The following is a 23337-nucleotide window of genomic DNA, read 5'->3' on the forward strand; positions in this document are numbered from 1 at the left end:
TTACCAACTGAGCTATATCCCCAGCCCTTGCTGAGATTAATCTGTATCCTTTCACTGTAATAAATTGTAATTTAGGGGCTGGGGATGTGGCTCAAGCGGTAGCGCGCTCGCCTGGCATGCGTGCGGCCTGGGTTCAATCCTCAGCACCACATACAAACAAAGATGTTGTGCCCGCCGAAAACTAAAAAATAAATATTAAAAAATTCTCTCTCTCTCTCTCTCTAAAAAAAAAAAAATCTTTAAAAAAAATTGTAATTTAAATATAAAAGCTTTCGGTAGTTCTGTAAATCATTCAGATGCATTATTGAACCTGAGGGTGGCCTTGGGAACCCCCCCAATCCTGTACACTGAAAACTACAAAATATTGCTATTAAAGAAATTAAAGATCAAAAGCAAAAGTAGACAGTGGGATACACCAAACTTAAAAACAGCACATAACGTTAAAATAAAAAAAAAAATAAAAATAAATCAACCGAGGAAAAAGATAATCTATAAATAGGAGAAAACACCTGCAAATCATATCTAAATAATGTACTAAATTTCATTTCACCCTCCTTTGAATGGCCACCATCAAAATAACAAACTAGGGGCTAGGATTTAGCTCAGTAGTAGAGTGCTTGTTAGCATGCTTGAGGCCATGGCTGGATCCCCAGCACTGGGAGGGGGGAAATCACCAGAAATAACCAACAGGTGATGATGGGAAGAAAATGCAATTCCTATGCTTTGTTGGTGGTAATGTATGTGTGAGGCACTGGGTTCAATCTTCAACACCACATAACATAAATGAATAAAATAGGGCTGGGGCACTTGCCTGGCATGTGTAAGGCATTGGGTTCGATTCTCAGCACCACGTATAAATAAATAAAGATCTATCAACAACTATAAATTTTTTTTTAAAAGGGAATTGTATCCATCTACAACTAATATATATATATATATATATATATATATATATATATATATATATATATATGAGATAAGCCAAACACTAGAGAAAATATTTACAAATGTAAGTATCATAGAGGACTTGTATCCAGAAATATTAAGAACTCACAAAATCCAATAAGAAAGCAATATAGGGAAGAGATTTAACAGACACTTCACTAAAGATGGTATCAATGACAAACACATGAAAAGACACCCAACACCAATACTCATTAGAGAAATGTGAATTAAAACCACAATGGGATAGTACTGCATACACACAAAAAGGACTAAGAATTAAAGTCTGATTGTGTCAAGTGCTGACATGATGTGGAGGAACTCTTATATATTGCTAGCAGGAATGTAAAACTATATAAACAATTTGGAAAATTGGTAGTATCTTAAAAAGTTGAATAAAACCTACCATATTAGATCATATTCTACCTCAGACTTTACCCAAGGTAAATGAAAACATTTGTTCAAAGATTTGTACATAAATATTCATAGTACTTTACCTCAAAACTAGAAAATGACCTAAAGATCCAAACAAGTAAATGGATTAAAAAAAAAAAAAAGAGGCATATACTTACAAAGAATGCAACTCAGGGATAAAAAGGAATAAACTACATAAACTATTGATAATTTAACATTGATAAATCTCAAAATAATTATTCTTAAAGACAGACAAAAGAGTCTGTATGATTCCATTAAAATAGGTTTATTGTGATATAAAGGGTACATAAGTCTAGGAAACAAAAACCACAATATAGTGGCAAAAGTTTGTTGGTGGTTGCCTCAGAAGAGGCAAGAATAAATAAAGGTAACAACTTAAAAAAAAAAAAAAGAAAAGAATTTAGAGCAGTTTTAGGCTCAGAGCAAAACACAGCAGAAAGTAGGGTTCCCATTAACCCCTTGCCCACACATGTACATAAACAGTCCCTTCCATTATCAACATAAAGGCACCAGAGTAGTTCATTTATTACAATGGATGAACCTATACTCATATGTCATTGTCACTCAAAACCCACAGGGGCCCCCCAGGGTTTAATCTTAGTGTACATTCTGCAGGATTGGACAAGTGTACATGACACCTATCTACCACTGCAGTACTTGTGTCCCACTCTCTTCCCTAACCATTGATCTTTCAACTGTCTCCATAGTTCTGCTCTTAAAGACTATTCTTTCTTTCTTTCTTCATTCATTCATTCATTCATTCTTGGGGCTGGGGCTGGGGCTCAGTAGTAGAGTGCTAGCCTAGCATGCATGAAGCACTGGGTTCGATCCTCAGCACCATATAAAAATAAAATAAAGGTAGTGTGTCCACCCACAACTAAAAAAAATATAAAATTTAAATATAAAAATATATTTTAAAATATATTTTAAAAATAATTCTTGGGGCTGGGGATGTGGCTCAAGCGGTAGCGTGCTCGCCTGGCATGCGTGCGGCCCAGGTTCGATCCTCAGCACCACATACAAACAAAGATGTTGTGTTCGCCAAATACTAAAAAATAAATATTAAAATTCTCTCTGTCTCCCTCTCTCTCCCTCTCTCTTTAAAAAAAATAAAAAATAATTCTTTTTAATTGTAGTTAGTTGAACACAATGCCTTTTATTTATTTATTTTAAATGTTTATTTTTTAGTTGTAGTTGGACACAAAGGTATTGTACCTTTTTTAAAATTTATTTTTATGTGGTGCTGAGGATCGAACCCAGGGCCTCACACATGCTAGGCCAGCACTCTACTGCTAAGCCACAACCCCAGCCCCTTATTTATTTTTATGTGGTGCTGAGGCTCGAACCCAGCGCCTCACATGTGCAAGGCAAGTGTTCTACCACTGAGCCACAAACCTCAGCCCCTAAAAAATATTTTTAAAAATTTATTTATTCTAATTTGTTATACATGACAGCAGAATGCATTTTAACTCATAGTACACATATAGACCATAATTTTTCATGTCTTTGGTTGTACACAAAGTAGAGTCACACCATTCATGTCTTCATACATGTACTTAGGGTAATGATGCCCACCTCATTCCAACATCTTTCCTACCCCCCATCCCCCTTCCCTTCCCCTCCCTCCCCTTTGCCCTATCTAAAGTTCCTCCATTCCTCCCCACACACACCCCCATTATGGATCAGCATCCATATATTAGAAAAAACATTTGCATTTGGCTTTTGGAATTGGCTTACTTCACTTGCATGATATTTTTCAACTCCATCCGTTCACCTACAAATACCATGATTTTATTCTCTTTTAATGACGAGTGATATTCCATTGTGTACATATACACAGTTTTAAAAGGCTATTCTTAAAGCTCAGAAAAACCAGTGTTGTAGCCATTATAAATTACTTCATTTCAGTGGCAAAGAGAAAGATTACTCACTATATAAACGTTGTGAGTCTCAAGGAGGGAGGGGTCCTGTGGGAAGGCGAGTGTGTGGGAGGTTAACCCTCAGAACCAGGTTCCTCAGAGCCTCTGCAGCACTTTATCAGGGTGCCTTTATCATGCATGCACTCTGAGAACATAATGCAAGCATAGATTCAGCCATACAAGGCCTATACACCTTGAAACGGGAAGGTTATTTCTTAAGCAGCAAAATGTAAATGTATTTTTAATACAATATTAGTATTTGCCTGGATTTTTAAAAAATTATTTCTACAATTTTTTATTTGTTTATATGGTGCTGAGGATCGAACCCAGTGCCTCATGCATTCAATGCAAGCGCTCAACCACCGAGCTACAACCCTACCTCTTATTTCTAAAATTGTAAGAAATGTTTTAAGTTTATGACATAGAAAGTAAGTATCCTCTCTAATCTCATACCCACATATGATCCACAATATGAACATGGTGAGCAATATAACCCACTTTTAGATTTGTTTTGTTGAGATAGAGTCTTGTTATATTGCCCAGGCTGGTCTTAAACTCCTGGAATCAAGCAACCCTCAGACTCTCCTTAGCCTATCGAGTGGCTGGAACTAGAGCTGAATACTCCTGTACCTAACACACTTTTCAGATTTTTGTTGTTGTTGTTGTTATTGTTATTAGGGGGTAGAACACAGGGATGGCTCTACCACTGAGCTACATCCCCAGCCCCTTTTAAATTTTATTTTGAGACAGGGTCTCACAGAGTTGCTGAGGCTGGCCTCAAACTTGTGATGCTCCAACTTCAGCCTCCTGTTGCTGGGATTACAGGCATGCACCACCACGCAAGCACCACCATGCATGTCATCAATTTTAGATATTTTTTAAAAAATCTATTCTACAATTTACTTTTATCATTTAATGTATTCAAATATCTTTCTATTCTGGACATACAAATATACCTCATTATTAAATATAACATCATAATAATACTATTGACAATTTTGATAATTTAATGAAAAGTATATGCCAGACAGTACGCTAAGAACATCTAGTGAATTATCTTAATCTTAAAACTCTTTAAATTTATTACTATAAACTTCATTTAAAAGATAAAGAAACAAAAGGTTAGCAAGGACAGATAATTTGCCAAAGATCATAGAGCTAAGAAATTCTCGAGCAGAGATTCAAAGGGAGACAATTTAATCAAAAACCTTTGTTGGCCATAACCTTGTACTACTAACCAGGAAAACCATAAGTAAGTAATGCCCCAATGATGAAGATGTGAGATCATCTCCAAATTCTCACTACTACAAAGAATGCTTCTTTTTTTCCAGTGTTGAGGATGGAATCCAGGGCTTTCCACATGCTAGGCAAAGCTCTACCAATGAACCATATCTTTAGCCCTTAATAAAAATTCTTGTCTGTTTCCTGGAAGTCTTATTGTAATATATTTATAAAATAAATTTCTAGAAGTGGAAATGCTGAGTGCCATTATGCATTATAAGTCTTTGCCCTATTCTGTTTTTTGACTCTGTTCATGGCAGTTTTTGCCACACTCAAGTTTATAATTTTGTGTAATTGAATACAGACAGGTGATTTTACAAAGAAAATGAAAACTTTATAATGCCTCAAAATCTAATGTTTTTCAACATATACACATATAGGACTGGGATGTAGCTCAGTGGTAGAGGGCTTGCCTAGTATACACCAGTCCCTGGATTCAATCCCCAGCACCACAAAAAGAAGAAAGAATAATCCCATAAGACTTTGGTACAGAAGCATCAAGAAGACAAACTGCTTCTTGTAAAATGAGTTTTTCTTAGCAATGTTCAGGGAAGTTGTGGTTAATTTTTACAAAGCCTTGCTATCTAATTCATTTAAAAATAAATTATACCTTAAGGAAAGTTGCCATTAAAAAAACAAAAAACAAGACTTTATTGTTTGGATTTCTACAATTAGAAATGAGGTATTCTAAGCTTGCACTACTGGATGAATTGGAAGAGTAACTTAACCAAAAGACTGGCAAGTTAAGTGGAAAACTTGAAAACATTTTTAATCATAGGCAATATATTTCCAACAACAGATAGAAGTCCAGCCGGCACCTGCCCAAGCTTTGCCATTCCCTGGAGTCAGAGGTGTAACCATTAGTCTATGCCAAAAAAGACTGTCATTTCCCCGAACAATTGACTAACAGGTTAGAGATAAGATTTAACATTTATGGGGCTGTTGTGTTAGGCTTGTTAGTGTTTCTTGACAAATTATTGAGATCTGTGCTTAAGATTTTCAACTTTATTGTCAAGCAAAAGCTAGTACAATCTTCTAGAGGTCAACAAGATTTTCAGTTCTTTTCCTCCTCACTTCACTTTGACATAACTAGGAAAACAAATTCATTATCTCAAGCAATACACTGTCAGGATGACGGGACCTGTAGGTCCAATTCAGTTTGCAGTTAGAGCACCCTTTTTAAAATTTTTCTCTTCTCAATGTGCCAAGTAGTTAAATATTATTTAAACAGTTTGTAGATTTGCTTTATATTTGATTTTATAGATTTCTCACTCAAAAAAGTAATCAGGGGTGGGTTGTGGCTCAGTGGCAAAGCACTCGCCTAGCATGTGCAAGGCCCTGGGTTTGATCCTCAGCACCACATGAAAATAAATAAAATAAAGGTATTGTGTCCAACTACAACGAAAAAATAAATATTAAAAAAAAAAGTGATCCAGGCATCATCCAAGAAATGACACTATTTCTGCCAGTCTATGTTTGATTTGCTGACAATTTACTAAAGTTCTCTGCATCTAATGTTTCAACATTTGAAAAGATTATTGTGGTTGACCTTTATTTATAAAGACCAGACACACCTTTTAAAAAAAGTTTGTTTTAGTTGTAGATAGGCACAATGCCTTCTTTTTTTTTTATGTTTATACGGTGCTGAGGATCGAACCCAGTGCTTCACACATGCTAGGTAAGCACTCCACCACTGTGCTGCAACCCCAGCCCAAAAGATGAGGCATATTTTAATGCCAATTTGGCTGCTGAAAGTAGATTAACATACGTTCTTTATCAATTCCTGGTCTTTCAATGATTACTACAAATGACTGATAAATTGTCAACAGATTTTTGATTTAGAGTAGAAAATTATTTCCTTAAGGACTAAGAAATGTGGTCAGGATAAATTAATATGAAAAAAACATTGAAATTTCAACTTACAAATATAATTGTTCTTCTCTAATGTCATTTTTCTATGACATTTTAATGTCATTTTAGTTCTTTATGCAAATGCAGTTGCTCCCAAATTACAGTTCCCAGAGCAGAAACAATGGCAAAAATACCCAGTTTATAAATAAAGAAGTTCAGATATTTCACAACTTGTACACTTTGCCCTTTTTCAGAAACAGTTGAATCATTAGTCAGTCTATCTTCTAGTCTCCAGTCCCTAAAACACAGCCAACCAAAAGCCAAAACAAATGTGACGGCCATGCTGGCTTTTAGTTAGAGGTGAAAGGTAAAGAAATGAAAGGCAGTGAAACCTTCACCTGAATGCCATCTCTAAGGGGAGCCAGGATGCATATTCCTGAGGGAAAATAATAAAATGGATTCTACAGTGGGCTCTTATGACAGATCAAGCTATCATTTGCTAGATGTTCTACATAACAATTATAGATGTGCCCCACATGAAGAGAGCAATGCAGATGCAACATGGCAGCCAGAGCAGAGATATGAGATGGCTAAGGAAGTGCACCCAGAGAAGAGGGAGCCCAGAAAACCTCTACAAGAAAGCTGAAGTCTTTAGCAACTGATAGGATTCACTTCAGACTTTTATTTGCAGCTATCAAATCTTAAAATTTATCTTACTAACTAGCATGAGGAAAAAACTCTAAAACTTCTTTGTTCTTTTCCTGGGAGATTTGTATTGTTATATATATACTGGATGTCCAAAAAACTCTACCAGATATGGTCAACAAACAAAAAAGTAAAAGAGGGGCTGGGGATGTGGCTCAAGTGGTAGCATGCTCGCCTGGCATGCGTGAGACACTGGGTTCAACCCTCAGCACCACATAAAAATAAAAATAAATAAATAAAGATATTGTGTCCACCTAAAACTAAAATATAAATATTTAAAAAAAAAAAAGTAAAAGAATTCCCAAAAGTGAAAAGATGAGAACAAAGCAACAGGCCCTCTCATCTGGCACTGACAGGGATCAAGATGTTTTATAAGGGTTAGTTTTTCAAATAACCAAAACTTGAAGGATAAATGCAAACTTTTACAATTTTTAATATAAATTTTCTATAATGCATTATAACCATTTCAATCTTACAAACTCCAATTATCAAAAAGTGTGCTCTCAAAGGCTCCACAATATCAAGCTTTTTGGGTTTCTTTTATATCAGCTGTTCTAACTTCCCCATTATTCCAGTCTGCCATCACAGAACCCCTTGAATGTCCACCCTCTTTCCAAAGACTCCTCAGGTAACATATTGCCTTTGTGTACTTTCCCTCATATTAAAAAGCTTTCCTGCCAGGCAGGTGGCACATACTTGTAATACCAGTGGCTTGGGAGGCTGAGGCAGGAGGATCACGAATTCAAAGCCAGCCTCAGCAAAAGCAAGGCACTAAGCAACTCAGTGAGACCCTGTCTCTAAAACACAAAAAAGGGTTGGAGACGTGGCTCAGTGGTTGAGTGCCGCTGAGCTCCATCCCTTTCTAACTTTTTTTTTTAATTATGAGATGAGGTAACTATGAAATAGAACCAAACCAAAGGCCAAATATTCTCTCCAATATTCAGATGCTGACTCACAATAGGGTGGGAGTGGAGGTTCACCAAATTAGAGAAGGGGGATGGGGGAGGAGAATGGGAGGATGGGAATGGAAAATAAAGGGGAAAGTTTTCACGATTACCCTTCTTTTTCTTTTCCTAATTTTTCAGTATATTGTATATTATACAATATTATATATTATACAATGACTGAACAGCTGACTACACAGAAATTTTGGGTTGAGTACTTCAGTCTTTAAAAAAAAATAAAAAGATTTTTTTTTTTCATATTTAGGCCTGCCAAATCTATAATAAACATTTTTCTTAAAAAATGATTTTGGGGGGTGTACAGGGAATTGAACCCAGGGGTATTTTAACCACTGAGCTGCATTCCCCAGATCTTTTTTTTAAAAAAAAAAAAAAAAAGAAAGAAAGAAAGAGAATTTTTTAATATTTATTTTTTTTAGTTTCAGGACACAACATCTTTATTTTATTTTTATGTGGTGCAGAGGATCAAACTCAGCACCCCGCGCATGCCAGGGGAGTGCGCTACCGATTGAGCCACATCCCCAGCCCTCCCCAGACCTTTTTATTTAGTTTCTTTTTAGACAGGGTCTTGCTAAGTTGCTGATGGTCTTCCTAAATTGCCCAAGCTGGCCTCAAACTTGCAATCCTCCTGTCTTAGCCTCTTGAGTCACGGGGATTATAGGCAAGCACCACCATGTCCAGCTCTAAAACTATTTTTAATTGAAAAATTATGAATACATTCATCATCATCACCATCATTATTTTTACTTTATCTTTTTGCAGTACTAGAGATTGAACCCAGGGGTTCTATACCACTGAGCTATACCCCAGTTCTTTTTCTAATTTTATTTTTGAGACAGTGTCTTGCTAAATTTCCCAGGCTGACTTAGAATTTATAATCCTTTTGTCTAAGCCTCCCAAATAACTGGGATTACAGAAATGTGCCACCAAGCCCAGCTAAATACTACACATTTTTAAAGGAAAGATCAATTCCCTTACTTAAAATATTTAAACTATGGACCATAAACAAAATGAAACTAAGACTTGGAGAAAATATATGAAAAGCATATAATCAACATGAGCTAATTACCCCCCAAAATATCTATTTCTATAAAATCAGTAAGAAAAAGACACACAACCAATAAAAAAATGGGCAAAAACATAAAGGCACAATTCACAAAAAAAGAAAGCAAAAATGGCCAATAAGCTTAAGAAAAATTATGAAAATACAACTAAAATAGCATGAAGGCTGGGGGGTATAGCTCAGTGGTAGAATGCATGCTCAGCATGCACAAGGCCCTGGGTACAATCCCAGCACCAAAAATAAACAATAAAAACAAACAAATAAATAAATGATACACCATTTTAAGCCTATCAAAATGACAGGCAACAAGTTAGACAACAGCCATAACTGTCTTAACTAAATTATGTCATCAAGGATGTTAAAGAAAGGACCCATCAACATATTCCTAAAAATTATGTATTTTCCAGTAAATGGATGGAACTGGATGCTATCATGCTAAATAAAATAAGCCAAACCCAAAAAAACCAAAGGCCAAATGTTCTCCCCAATATGCAGATGCTGACTCACAATAAGATGGGAGTAGAGATTCACCAAATTGGAGAAGGAGGGATGGGGGGATGGGAATGGAAAAGACAATAGAATGAATCTGACATAACTTTCCTATTGTTCTACTGTCATGCATAAAAAATTAAATACATATATATGCTCCTGACATAAAATCATCTTGAACAGCATTCTGGCAATCGTTAAAATAGTTTAAGATCCATACACTAAATCACAGAAACTATTCTTGAGAAATTCAACACATGTGCACAAGGATTAATGAATGAGAATGTGATTGCAGCACTGCCAGTCACTGTGAAAATTGGAAACTACCTAATATTCATAAACAGAATAATTTTTATATTTGCACAAGAGGAGAAAAAAAATGAAGGACTACGTGCATGTCTGTATACATAAATTCTAAAAACTAATCCTATACTTACATGTTTAAATTTCAAAAATGTAGGAACTTTCTTTTACAACTTTTAGACACATACATTTATACACAATTCTAAAACATGAACAGTATTATATAATAAAAATTGCTTATATATATGAAGAGAATTTTGAGATTATCTAGTAAATCGCCTACTTCTACAGACGAGAAAAATGAGGAATCCTAAACCATCGGAATGTAAAAAACTTCAGGCCATCTAATCCTCTAGTTTGAGTGCCCATTCTGTGAACTATCCCTCTGTTGATCTGGCTGGTAGACTTATCTGTCCTTTGTGACTGATTTTAGCAACAAGTACACACTAGCCCAGAAGGCAACCCTTGCAGAGACTATAGCTAGCCTTGTTTTCCTCCATTCTGGCTCCATTTTCTAAAAATTCTACCAATTTTCTGTCATCTCACAAGCCTTCAGTGGAATAAGGTGGAAGTAGAGGTTCACTTAATCTGTAATGATTAGCTAATGGGTTTGCAGGCAGACTTGATGTCTGTGTACAGTCAGTGAAAAGTCTCCGTGTCCCATGCCACGTAACACAGCCCCTTACCTGATTCCCTCCTTTGAACTTAATCCTCACATTGTGCAATCATTTTGTTGATGAACATTATTAAACACTGTCAGGAACCATACCGTACCAGATACTGGGAAAAGTAAATAAAATGCTCTCAGCCCATGGAAGACTAAGAGCAAGACAGGTAAAATGTGGACTGTGACATGCTCACACTTCAGGAAGTTGGAGAAGGCTTCAACTGAGGTGGTGATATCTGGGCCAAAGAGGAAATGCAATAAACTCTGTCTTAAACAGCCTTGCAAAGCTGGGAGTGGTAGAGCACTTGGCTAGTACAAAGGAAGCCCTGGGTGTCATCCTTAGTACAAAAAAAAATTAAAAAAACCAACACTCGCCTTTTGTCCCCCAGCACAGAAGGGTTCAATGCTTTGCTCTCAGTCGAAGTTCACAAATACATACACTTAGCATAGTAGAAAAAGCCTGCCCATCTCCTTTAGCATCTCTTGGAAGTAAGGGAGTTGGGAACTTAACCCACAATCTGGCAAGGGAAGTTTCAAAGGCTGACACTGTACCTGGCTACGTACAGAATTGCTCAGGTGGTTGTCCTCAGACATCTGTGCATTCTGGAAATAGGACAAGGGTGCAGGTAACTCTGTCATTGGAGCAACTGTATAGAAATACTTTTTCACAGAAAACAAAGCTTCCTGGGGCTCTGAAAGGGAAAAACAGAACTTTTTCACTACAATTACACTTTTATTTTTAATCTCTTTTATAAATTAAATTCAGCAAAAACAAACCTTTCTTTCATGTGTTCTCCTCCAAGCCAAGCTGTCTAAGGACCTTGAAGGCTGTTGTCACTTGTAGGCTCCTGTATCAGATCTGAAATGGGATTTAACCAGGTCAGTCCTAGTTGGTCAAATCCTAGTAAATCAGTTCATACTCATTAAATACTTACAAGGCCAACTTGCAAACCAGAAATGTGGAACTTTGCCATGATCTTTGACTGAGAGATGCACTGTCAGCTCAAGGCACCTCTCTGACAATGAGATCTCAAATACAAAGATACTCAACTATTTTAGATTAACAGTAAAGAGAAGATTTTAAAGACGGTTTAATACTTCTTTTGCCATGCTAACCACTCCAATCAATATATATAGTGTGTGTGGTAATGGGGATTCAACTCCAGGGCATTTTACCACTGAGCTACATCTGCACCTTTTTTGAGACAGGGTCTCCCTGAATTGCCCATGCTGGCTTCCAACTTGCAATCCTCTGCCTCATTCTCCTGAGCTGCCAGGATTATAGGCATGTCCCACTGCAACTTACTTTGTGTATCTCCATACAATCATTTGTCTATGGGCTGGGGAAGTGGCTCAGGGGCAAAACACTTATATGCATGATGCCCTTGGTTCAAACCCCATCACCACAAAAACAAAACATTTGTCTAGTTATTTTTAATTTTGCAAAATTATTTCTACTTATTTTATCCTAATACAATGCCTCAAGGCACAGTAGACAAGTAACATCTATTTCATAAAAGCAGAGGAAGGGGTTAGGGTGTGTTTCAGTACTTAGCATGCCTGAGGCCCTGAGTTCAATCCCCAGCACCAAAAAAAAAAAAAAAAAAAAAAATCAATAAACTAAAAATTAAAAAGTAGAAAGGGGGTCTGGGGATATAGCTCAGTAGGTAGAGTGCTTGCCTCACATGCAAGAGGCCCTGGGTTCAATCCCCAGCACCACAAAAAAAAAAAAGAAAGAAAGAAAGGAATCCAGAACAGTTCAGTGACTTGCTTTTAGACATATAATCATGGAGAACAGGACACAAATCACAGACTTCTGACTCCCAGCCCCAGGTCTCTCCTTTGCCACCTGGCACAGCTTCTTACAGACACAACTATCTTTCACACTTCAGCCTCCTGGAGGCCACATTCCAATTTGCCTGGCTACCTTAATTTTCTACCAGCAAATTCTTTAGGACTTCAACTTTGCCTTTTCATAGATACTCTTCAGAAATATAGAAGAGAATGATCTGTTTACATACCTAAGAAGTAACCTGGAATATACTAAACACAATATCTAAAACATTATCATGGAGGCTGGCAGTGTAGCTCAGGGATAGAGCAATTGCCTGGCACATATGAGGCCTGGGTTCAAACCTCAGCACCACAAAAACAAACACAACAAAAATAAAATAAATCATCATCATGTACATATTTACATTAAAAAGTATTTTGTCAATGTCGCATTTCATTTTCACTGTTAAGTTCAGGATTCTCTAACCTCTAAATATTCCAATTTTTTTCTTCTAATTATTTGTCATTAAAAAAATACATAAAGCACCTTTTTCCTTTAGTAAAGTTCAAATTAGCCCTCATTTACCTATATTTGGGTCATTCAAATCATGAAGGTTGTGGGGGTGCTGGGGACCTAACCCCGGGCCTCCTTCAGGCTAGGGCGCCTGCACTACCACTGAGCTACACTCCAGCCCCTCATGTCAACTTTTCAACCAACTAGGCTCTCCTGTCTATCATACATGCTCTTATATACCATGTCCACCTTTCTCCTCCCTTCCCCTCAGCCTATAGCCAGCTGGCATGGGATCAGCGAGTTGGAAATCAGTATTAAGTAAGACATGGTAAATGTAAATATTTTAGGATAAAATAAATTGAAAATGCAAATAAAAACAATTACTTTTGGGCTAGGGATGTGGCTCAAGTGGTAGCGCACTCGCCTGGCATGCGTGCGGCCCGGGTTCAATCCTCAGCACCACATACAAACAAAGATGTTGTGTCCGCCGAAAACCAAAAAATAAATATTTAAAAAAAAAAAATTCTCTCTCTCTTTAAAAAATAAATTACCTTTTTTTTTTTTGGGGGGGGGGTGTCTCTTCACTGGAAGAGGGGCTGTGGAAAGCTTTTGGAGTTTAGAAACTGTCCTGTTTCTTAATCTGGGTGCCAGCTACAAATGGGTTTCACTTTGTAAAAATGCACTGAGCTGCAGTCCCATGATCTGTGGCACTTCCATATTATGCTTCAATGAACAGTAAGTAGTCAAAGTAAATGTTCTTACCTTAGACTCCTAGATTTTTATTTTTTATTTATTTTCTACTTCTTTTGGGGGAGGGGAGTTATCAGGGATTTAACCAGGGGCATTAAACCACTGAGCCATATCCCCCCCTTTTTATTAATATGTCTTTAGTTGTTGATGGACCTTTATTTTATTTATTTGTTTATATGCGGTGCTGAGGATCAAACCCAGTACTGCACATATGCTAGGCAAGTGCTCTATCATTGAGCCACAAGCCCAGATGCTAGGCAAGTGCTCTATCATTGAACCACAAGCCCAGCTCTCCCAGCCCTTTTTTATATTTCATTTAAAGACAGGGTCTCACTGAGTTGGTTAAGCCCTCACTAATTTACTGAGGTTGGCTTTGAACTTGTGACCCTCCTGCCTCAGCCTCCTGAGCCTCTGGGATTACAGACATGTGTACCACACCTTACTAGATTTTTAAGTTAATTGTGTGGTTGAAATTTTAACATGAGTGTACCATTAATGGTGAGCAGAGTACATATTATGCCATTCCTTTCCACAAAAACACTTGCTAACCCAAAATTGCTTAAAGATATCACATTGGAAAACTTCTTAACAGTTATGCCCACTGGCTGCTCGTGAAGCCAAAATTAGACAGGCAGTCAGGATTGAGAGGTAAATCGAGTCAGGCTGGATCAAGGAGACCAACTGGCGTGGGTCTGGGAAGTTGCAGACTGCCTTCAGAACCCTTCCTCCACCCTTACCAAGATAACCTGCCCCTGCTCCAACCTGTTGCTAAGTTAACCTACCCCAGGAATTGTCCCTCCCTTCCTGGAGTTATAAAAGTAGTTAATTAATGTGTCCTGGACTGCTCCATCTGGCCCTTCCCCCATTCATCTGCTTCTCACCTTTTGGCCACTCCACCTGAGCTCTCCTGGGCCTACTCACATATGCAGGAAGGAGAGAGATAAGGGAAAGAGAGCAGGAGAACAAAGGAAGCCTGAGACATACAAAAAAGGGCAAAAACCCCTCACTTCTTGGGATACCAGGATACCAACAATGGCCCCTTTCTCCCTGCTGGGAGGAGTCTATGTTACTCCCTTTTTAAATAAACCCTGCTTTACATGCTTGCCTCAGTATTCTTCTCTAATGTTATACTTCAATATATGACGAAGCAGAACTTGTCACCAATAACCGGCAGTATCACTCTGACAACTATATCATTGAAAGTGCGGGTCTAGTATAGAAAATCCTTAGAAATCTGTCATTAGCATTTTTTTTTTTTTTTGGTACCAGGGATTAAACTCAGGGGTTCTCAACCATTGAGGTACACCCTCATCCCTATTTTGTAATTGATTTAGAGACAAGGTTTCACTGAGTGGTTTAGTGTCTCATTTTTGCTGAGGCTGGCTTTGAACTCGCAATCCTCCTGCCTCAGCCTCTCCAGCCACTGGGATTACAGGAGTGAGCCACTGCACCCGGCCATTAACTTTCTTATATGATAACTTCATAAACGAAATAAGTAAAAAAGACAGTGTAAGCCAAATAAAACAAAGACAGAAGGCAAGAAAGGGTAATGCAGGTGAACATAAATAAAACATAATAAATGGAATAAAGTATATTACATTTACTGGTAAAATAAAAGCAGGAGAAAGGCGATTATACATTTAAATAAGATCAGAATAACCTATAACCTTGTACTATAAATTTAGAATACTACTAAACAATAAGAAAGTGATTATTCTTTTGCTAAATAAGATAAACACCATTTACTTCCTTACAAAACTCAAGACACTGAGATTTAGCAAACTTATTACCTTCACTGTACTTATTTTACAGATAAAAACATCATGACAAACAGAAGTTAATTGATCTGCCCAAGTCAGATCTGGCAAACAAAGGAACTGGATGATATATTCTATTGCCTTTGTAAAATTCCATCTCTGCCCTCTAGGAATTTATAGCAATGAGGGTTAAGGTATATTGAGCTGATTTTTATTACCAGTAAAACCTACTGCTTACAAGTAAATGAGATCTTTAACTTCAATAACTGCTCTAACTATAAATTAAAACCTGAAGTACCAAAACCATTCTCCATAGTACAATCCTAGTATTTATTTTTCAAAAGGATGAAGTCTGGTCATGTTAATTTAAACAGTTTCCATTTTTTACCTTTACACAGGATTTGTTCAGCTATTACCAGAATGCAGACAAACTGATCACCATACTGGAGTTTTCTCAGACAAATCTTAACAAGAATTATCAATATCAAGGTTGCCGCTTTAGCGTATCAATACCATTTTCAAAGTTTTTTCCACAATCATTATTCCATTTGATTCCTTAAAAAAAAGTCTTGAGGAAAAGAATCAGTACTTACATGTAAAAACAAACAAACAAACAAACAACAAAAACTCAGGAAAGGTAAAAGCATTTGCCTGAACTGGTTAAGGAGCAAGTGAATTAGAAAGTCAGTTTTAGAACCCAGGTCATCTGATATCTAGTGGTGGGGTTTCCAGTCATTCAGAGAAAAATTGCAGGCCTCCCTGATGCTCTGAAGGTCACAGTGTTACAGGGTGAGCATCCCTGGAGGAGCTGGCTTCACACGGAGCACAGAAGGAAGCAGAGGCAGGCAGCAGGGCCTGGTCAGGCCTGGAGAACAAACACATACTGTTGGTACCAAGGGGCAGACCAAGCAGAGTTGATTAGGGTCCAGTAGCAGCTGAAAGCAATTGATGACTGCATAGAAAAGGTCAATGACCCCACTGTTCAGGAAGCATGACAAAAGACACTCTTAGATTTTATAACATTTCAGCTGAGCCTTCTGAACCCAAAAAAATAGTAGCTGGGAAGAGAGGATCTTTCATGTGACCTGCCCTTCAGAAGGAGAAGGAGGGACAGAAGTGGATCAGGTGCCTTCCTCTCTGGCCACCTGCAGAGGACTGACAGAGCTCATCATTTGAATTCACTGCCATCCATTTCCTTTCTCTCAAGACATTTGCTCAATCAGACAAAAGGAAAGAGAAATTGTAGTCTGATGAGCAACTAGAATTTCTTTCTACTTTATACAAAGAGACTAAAAAAGTCCCAAGAGAACTACAAATAACCTCAAAGCTTAGATGAGAAAAATCTGTCCAACTGGAAACCTTCTCTATCCTTTAGCATTCCAGAAAGTATCACCAAGGAAATATTTAGAATCTCAAATTAGGTTTATTAAAAATTCCATTAGTGGAAGCACCCACAGAAAATTGTGTGTGTGTGTGTGTGTGTGTGTGTACATATATTTTTTCTTCCCTCTTACTACATTCCCAAGATAACAACTAAATCTCAAGCTCCTATAGAACATCAGTTACTTAATATTTGGTATCATCTCTTTCTTCACTCTCAGAGATAAACATTAAAAAAAAAAAAAAAAAACTGGTATTGTACAGAAATCTCTTCATGAGACTTAGTCATGAGCTCCTCTAGCACAAAAAGTTTGTTGACTTGTTTGACTGGCTAAACCACTTGACCAGTTTCTCTTTCACTTAGAAAACTGCCAGAAGTATTTTTTGCTTAATCTGCATTATGATGCTAAAAAGTTTTCAAGGACCAAATCAGTTTCTGACTTATTGTTTTCCAAAGAAAGTATCTCACTCTTGGTATCATTTTGACAGCTCCTCCCCACAGGCAGCTCAAGTTCTAGTTACACAGGTGGGTGGAGTATTTAAAGGCTCACATCCAACAGTAAATGTAACCACACTAAACTGTATTCTATAATTGAAATCAATTAAAAAACAATTTAGGGCTGGGGATATTGCTCAGTTGGTAGAGTGCTTGCCTTGCATGCACAAGGACCTGGGTTCAATCCCCAATACCAAAAAAAAAAAAAAAAAAATCTAAATTAATTGAAAACTTTGGGACTACATCCTTAGAAGACTTCTGATTTTTAAGTGATTAGGAGCAAATCATTCGCCAGCCCCAGAAGAGATTTTTTCAAAGTGGTAAGTGCTAAAAAGAGCAAGGACAGTGATGCATCCTATTTAGTGATTTTTTCCCCCTCCTTCCATCCCACTCCACCTCTGTGAACCATCTGTGGTAGATTAGATTATTATTCACCAAATATCCACTCCCTTCCCCAGAATTCCCAGTCAGCCCTCCAAATCCTCAGGGCCCCCATCCTCCGATTGAATCACAGAAAACATCTCACAATAAAAGAACTGTCCATACTGAACGGACTTTCTTGTCATTCCCCAAACAATACAACTATTTACACAGCATATGCATTATATTAGGTAGAATCTAGAGATGAGTTATGTGTGTAGGTTATATGCAAATACAACACCATTTTATACGAGCTCTTGAACATTCTCAGATGGTAAATAGAGAGGCATTTGTTTCTCTTTCTGCAAAGTTAAGGTGAAAAGTTCAGATGCCAATTGATTAATTATAGTTGGGTTTTGTTTGTTTTTTTGTACCAAGGATTGAACCCAGGGGCACTTTAAAAATGAGCTAAATCCCCAGTCCTTTTTTATTTTGGAACCGGGTCTCGATAAATTGTTGAGGCTGGCCTCAAACTTGCAATCCTGCCTCAGACTCTGGAGTTGCTGGGATTACAGGTATGTGCCACCATAACTGGCTGCCTTCTTGTACTTCTGCTGTTGTTTTGAGCTCACCCTTGGTAGCTCCTGCCCCTTCAGCCTGGACCTCAGAATAGACAGGCAAAACAGAATGGTCCCACACTATTTACACACCTACATCTTGAAGCAGAGAATAAATACTGGAGTGAGAATAAATGCTCTAATCTGCTGAGGTTGGGGGAGGTAAGCTGTGTAGAGTTACTGTAGCAATCTGCTTTAAAATAATGGTGATGCTGGCTCAGAAGATACAACAAAGATGAACTAAGACAAACCCAGAATCCTTTATCTGAACCCATAGGTCCTGTTTACAATTCAGAATTTTTGGTTTAATTAAGGACATATGATGCAAATATTACATGCTATATAGGTTCCCCCACAGGGCCTTAGAAAACGAAGCACATTATTAAGAATACATTATTAAAAAATTCCTTTTTTCTTTCTTTCTTTTTTTTTTTTTTTTTTGTACTAGGTGTTGAACCCAGGGACACTTTACCACTGAGCTACAACTCCAGCCCTTTTTATATTTTATTTTAAGACAGAGTCCCACTAAATTGCCCAGGCTGTCCTTGAACGTCCTCTTGCCTCAGTCTCCCAAGTAGCTGGGATAACAGGCATGCATCACCATGTCTGGCTAAACTGTCATAGGTACTGGGGATGCTAGGGAATGATATATTGCTTTTTCTACTTAGGAGCTTACTATCTAGAAGGGAAGACAAACAAGGAAATTTTCTATTGACTACATGCTGAAACAAAAATGTTAGTTATACTAGGCTAAATAAAATACCATTCAAATTAATTTCACCTGTTTGTTGTTACCTTTAAAAATATGTCTATACCAAAAATTTAAATTAACATTTGTTTCTACTGAACAGTGCTGCTTTAAATTTTCCATCCTTTATGCTACAGCAGGCCAAACACCCCAAATCCCTGACAGTATCTTTCTTCCTGAAGCTTCCCTCCCTTCCCCAACTGTTCTGACATTGCCCTGTTGTGGTTCTCCTCCTCCCACACTCATTCTCCTCAACAGCCTCCTCACCCTTGTATCGCCCCCTTATTATAAATGTTCCCTAGTCTTGTCTTTGGCCTCCACCTTCCCTTTCTTCTCTTAGGTCTATCCTCCATTAATCCAGCATCAACTGGCAAAGTGACTCATATTTACTGTTCCTTTACTGGCCACAGGGCATTTTCACCTGCTGACACTTTAAAAGTGATACTTCCAAACCACTTCCTGGTCATTCCTCTTTAAATCTTTCCTCCTGACTTCCTTATTTCTGAGATACTGTCTCCCATCCTCTAAACTTAAAACCTCCTACACAACTTCACACTTCATTCCCTGCTCAATTCGTTTATGTTTAGTTCAGGTCCTTTTCTCCTAAGCCTCTGCCAGCACCGCAGATCGAACTTTCATTATCTCACCTGAATTATGCAAAAGTCACCTCAATTCTCTTAGCCATTCCAGCCTGCACTACCAGACTGATGTGCCTAAAGCGAAGCTCTTAACCATCACAGTGCCACGCATATGAAAAGAATGTGATAGAAGGAAAAGAAACAAATACTGAAGACGCATGCAAGCATCAAACACACATGCATCGTGACAATCTCGATCAAGGAAAATGCAACAGACCAGCTTTTCGCGTGGCAAGTGAGACGTGGGGAACTTGGCCCTGAGCGCCACTCACTTCTGGAAAGGACACTGAGCATGAAGCGCTAGAGTTTCAGCAGTTGCTCAAGCCGACCCAGCCCAGGGCGCTTCCTCTTTCTCCTGCTCCACTCCAAGCACCTGCACCCTGAGAGGTGGTTGCGGGAAGACAGCATTTCCAGGCCAAAGATCGGAGGCGAATCTCCAACCTGAACGCGCGCCGCGCCGGGAACCCAAGAAACCGGCCGCCCCTCCTCGTTTCCCACGAGAGGTTCCTCGGTCCCACCCGGCCGCGCCCCGCCCCTCATCCTCGAGGACACCGGCTCCGCAACCCGGGGCGACAAAGGACCGGGCCTTGTCTGCGGCCGCCTCTGTCAACACAGAGTTAGGGACACCTTTCTCTTTCCCCAGACACCGGATCACGCACCTTCTCCTTCCCGGCCGCCGCAACCCACTCGCAGCCGATGTTCCTTCCCAAGCCGCCGCTGTTTTGTTTCCGATGTGAAATCGCGGCCTCCTGAGCAGCCCGTCCCTGGCCCCGCCCTAGAGGCCTCACGGGTGTCGTCATTTCCGGCCCTGGCGACGTTGGCTATTAGCCTAGGAGCAGGCGGAGCTTCCGGCCGTGCGCGCAGACTGCGGAGGTGGGGGATCCCTGAGCTACAACCAGCCACGCGCTCCTGGAGCAACCGGTTTAGGATGCCGCCCTGTGTAGGAGGTGGTCAGAGATATGAGGCTCCCGTGGAGTAGAGAACAAGATTCCACGTACACCCGGCCCAGCGTTTTTTCCAGCTTTCACGTGATGACACCTCAATTTTTTTCTCCATACTACTTGTTTCTACGGTTAACTCAAAATGCAAACCAGCTGCATCACAAAGAGGATGCTACCTAAAATCTTAACAAAACTTCCGGTGGATGGAGAAACTGCATTCTAAATTATCCTCCTGGACTCAGTCTCCAAGTTTAAGAACTCCAGTACTCCTAGACGATAAGTTTCTCAACAGCAGAAAGTGTCTTAGTTTTAAAATTCCAAATAGTAGGTTCACAGTGGATTGCTCAATTAGGTCATTTATCCATGTCTTTTTATATTCTGAAGTATCCAATAGTGAATAATGTAAGTGTTCAAACTCGGGTAATCAGAAAACTAAAAATGAACACGGACATAACTGGCCAAATGATATTTCACATTTATTTAAAATTTCTCTCAAGATACACCTTCACATTCCAGAACATCAATTCCCAATCCCTCGCTCCTCCCTTGCCCACACTCAACACTGCTCCAATACTTTAAGTGATCTTTTCCATTAACAGGGTTGGAAGAAAAAAATGGAGAAAGGGGAGTGGAACAACAAATGAAAGGTAATCTGTAAAATCGCTGACTTCTACCACCCTTAAATATCGTAAGGATAAAGGTTTTCGCGATTCACTTGTATATCACACGTGCTGATAACAATGCCTCACATATAGAAGACTTCTATTATACATTTGTGAAACATGGCTAAACTTATTTGTGAACTATTTCAGTCTCTTCGATTACAATCTGAGTAGAATGTTGTTCTTAAAAATGCTGTTTAAAAAATGTTTTCAATGCTCTTCTTAAAAACAATCTTGATACAAAAATTTTGTGCAAAGATATGGTGTATTGACTTGACAAAAATTGCAAGTGAAATATCTTTAATAAATCACCCATTTGATGTCATTAAAAATGATGTGCACGAAAAATTTTTTTCTATTAAAGACATGATTAACTACTTACACTCAGCGTCAAAACATTCTTGCAAACGGAAACAAAAAAGGTATTAAAAAGGTAGAGAATGAGTAACAACAGATAACTTTTTCCAGTTTTCTACATCCCTTCATCTTTATATGAACATACAGGGTACACTAAGCAGAACACCGAGACAGGCTTGGATCAGGCAAAAGTGGTATCTTAGACACCATGAAGATATCCAGGCTTGGAGCAAATGTCCATAGCCTCTTACAAGGCTGTCACCAGTCAGCAGCCATCAGTGGAATGGTGAGGTACAATGAAGATTAAGTGAGATTTGCGACATTTGGAGAGCACATTAAAAAAACCACTCTTTCAGGAATCTCAATAATTTAATGGAAAAGTTAGGATCCAAGTAGTGTTTTTTTTAATAATTTTATAGTAGATGGACACAATACCTTTATTTTATTTTTATGTGGTGCTGAGGATTGAACCCAGTGGCTCACGCATGCTAGGCAAGCGCTCCACCAACTACAACCCCAGCCCAAGGAGTGTTCTTCAAAACATGTTCAGACTAAGAAAATGGAAATTACCTAACCAAAGCACAAAAAAATAGGAGAAATGTGGTTAGCAAACAGAGCAAGTGTGAGGTGAGGGAGGTCTTCTTGATAGGGTATGTGGAGTATATGCACCTGCAGAAACCCGAGATTTTAAGATGGATATTGTCACCAACTTAAGAACCAGAACTGCAAAGAACATGCTTGACAACTCTTCTAATGTGCCCCCCTTCCTATCACCTGGCCTTGTGGCACTACAGATAGACCCAAGTGCCTTCTGTGTGCTAAGTAGTTAAGCCCTCCATCACTGAGATACATCCATAGTATAGCTACATCCTCCAGGATGGCCTCAAAAACAATCCTCCTTGCTCCTCCTTAAGTACCTGGAATTACAGACATTTGCCACCACACCTGGCTTCTTCTAGTGTAAGGTTCTAAATATGTTTTGTTTTTGTATTACTACATCTAATTTCCTTATCTAATAACTTGGACCATCCCTTTAGAAATCTGCCTCAAGCTGAACAGAAAGAACACCTATAGCTTTTCCACACACAATAAAAACAAGTCAAGTCTCTTTGGTCACAGTTACCAACACTGTAAATTAACAGGGGAAAAAATGATCTTCGATTTTTTTGACCTCAACAATGTAAAGTGTGTATAATTTTTCTTTTGTTACTAAAAACAAAAAAGCAGGAAAATAGTTGTAACTATTCTTCAATTCACAAAACTTTGTTTCAAAAAAAATTTGCTAAAAATGCTTTCAATTCTATGCTGGGATTTTTTTTTTTTCCCTCCCCAATTAGCAAGCACATTGCCAAGTCCATATTACCATTTAGACTGGCATTGTCCCATGTAAATATCTAAAAACATGTGATTCTAGAACACCCAAGATATGGCTTGGGTGATTGATAAATTTCATTATGAAACCGTTTGTCATTAGTGGTTACTATTTGATAATGCAAATCTAGACAATTAATTAGAATCCCATATACAGGCTATATGACCATTTGTACAGGGGCTAAGAACATTTCTATTGGCTCCCCCCACCAGACGTGAAATCGGCAACTTCAGTAATTCATACAGTACTTTGTATGTATACATTCTGGTGTTCCATAACTTCTTGTGTACTTAATTTTTGTCCAAACTTAGATAAGTAATAGAGGAACTTGTCTTATGTATCAAATCTACTTAAG

General features: G+C 38.4%; 1 protein-coding gene and 1 non-coding gene across 3 annotated transcripts in view; one reads left to right on the forward strand and one right to left on the reverse strand.

Moving 5' to 3' along the window:
• Psen1 (presenilin 1) overlaps positions 1–20424 on the reverse strand; it is a 61104-nt gene extending 40680 nt beyond the window's left edge. The window contains exons 1-3 of one of the 2 annotated variants that reach the window (XM_076849920.1): positions 20310–20424; positions 11395–11476; positions 11182–11309 (exon numbers count right to left, since the gene is read on the reverse strand). In XM_076849920.1, the coding sequence (XP_076706035.1) occupies positions 11182–11256 (75 nt within the window). In that variant the 5' untranslated portion in view covers positions 11257–11309; positions 11395–11476; positions 20310–20424. Of the gene's footprint in view, positions 1–11169; positions 11310–11394; positions 11477–20309 lie in introns of both variants that reach the window. The other variant, XM_076849919.1, reaches the window with a different exon arrangement.
• Trnav-cac (transfer RNA valine (anticodon CAC)) lies at positions 12266–12339 on the forward strand. Its single transcript has one exon. It is a non-coding gene; the product is annotated as a tRNA-Val (tRNA).
• Positions 20425–23337: the final 2913 nt, after the last annotated feature.

This window comes from Callospermophilus lateralis, chromosome 3 (assembly GCF_048772815.1).
Source record: "Callospermophilus lateralis isolate mCalLat2 chromosome 3, mCalLat2.hap1, whole genome shotgun sequence".
Taxonomy (NCBI): Eukaryota; Metazoa; Chordata; class Mammalia; order Rodentia; family Sciuridae; genus Callospermophilus; species Callospermophilus lateralis.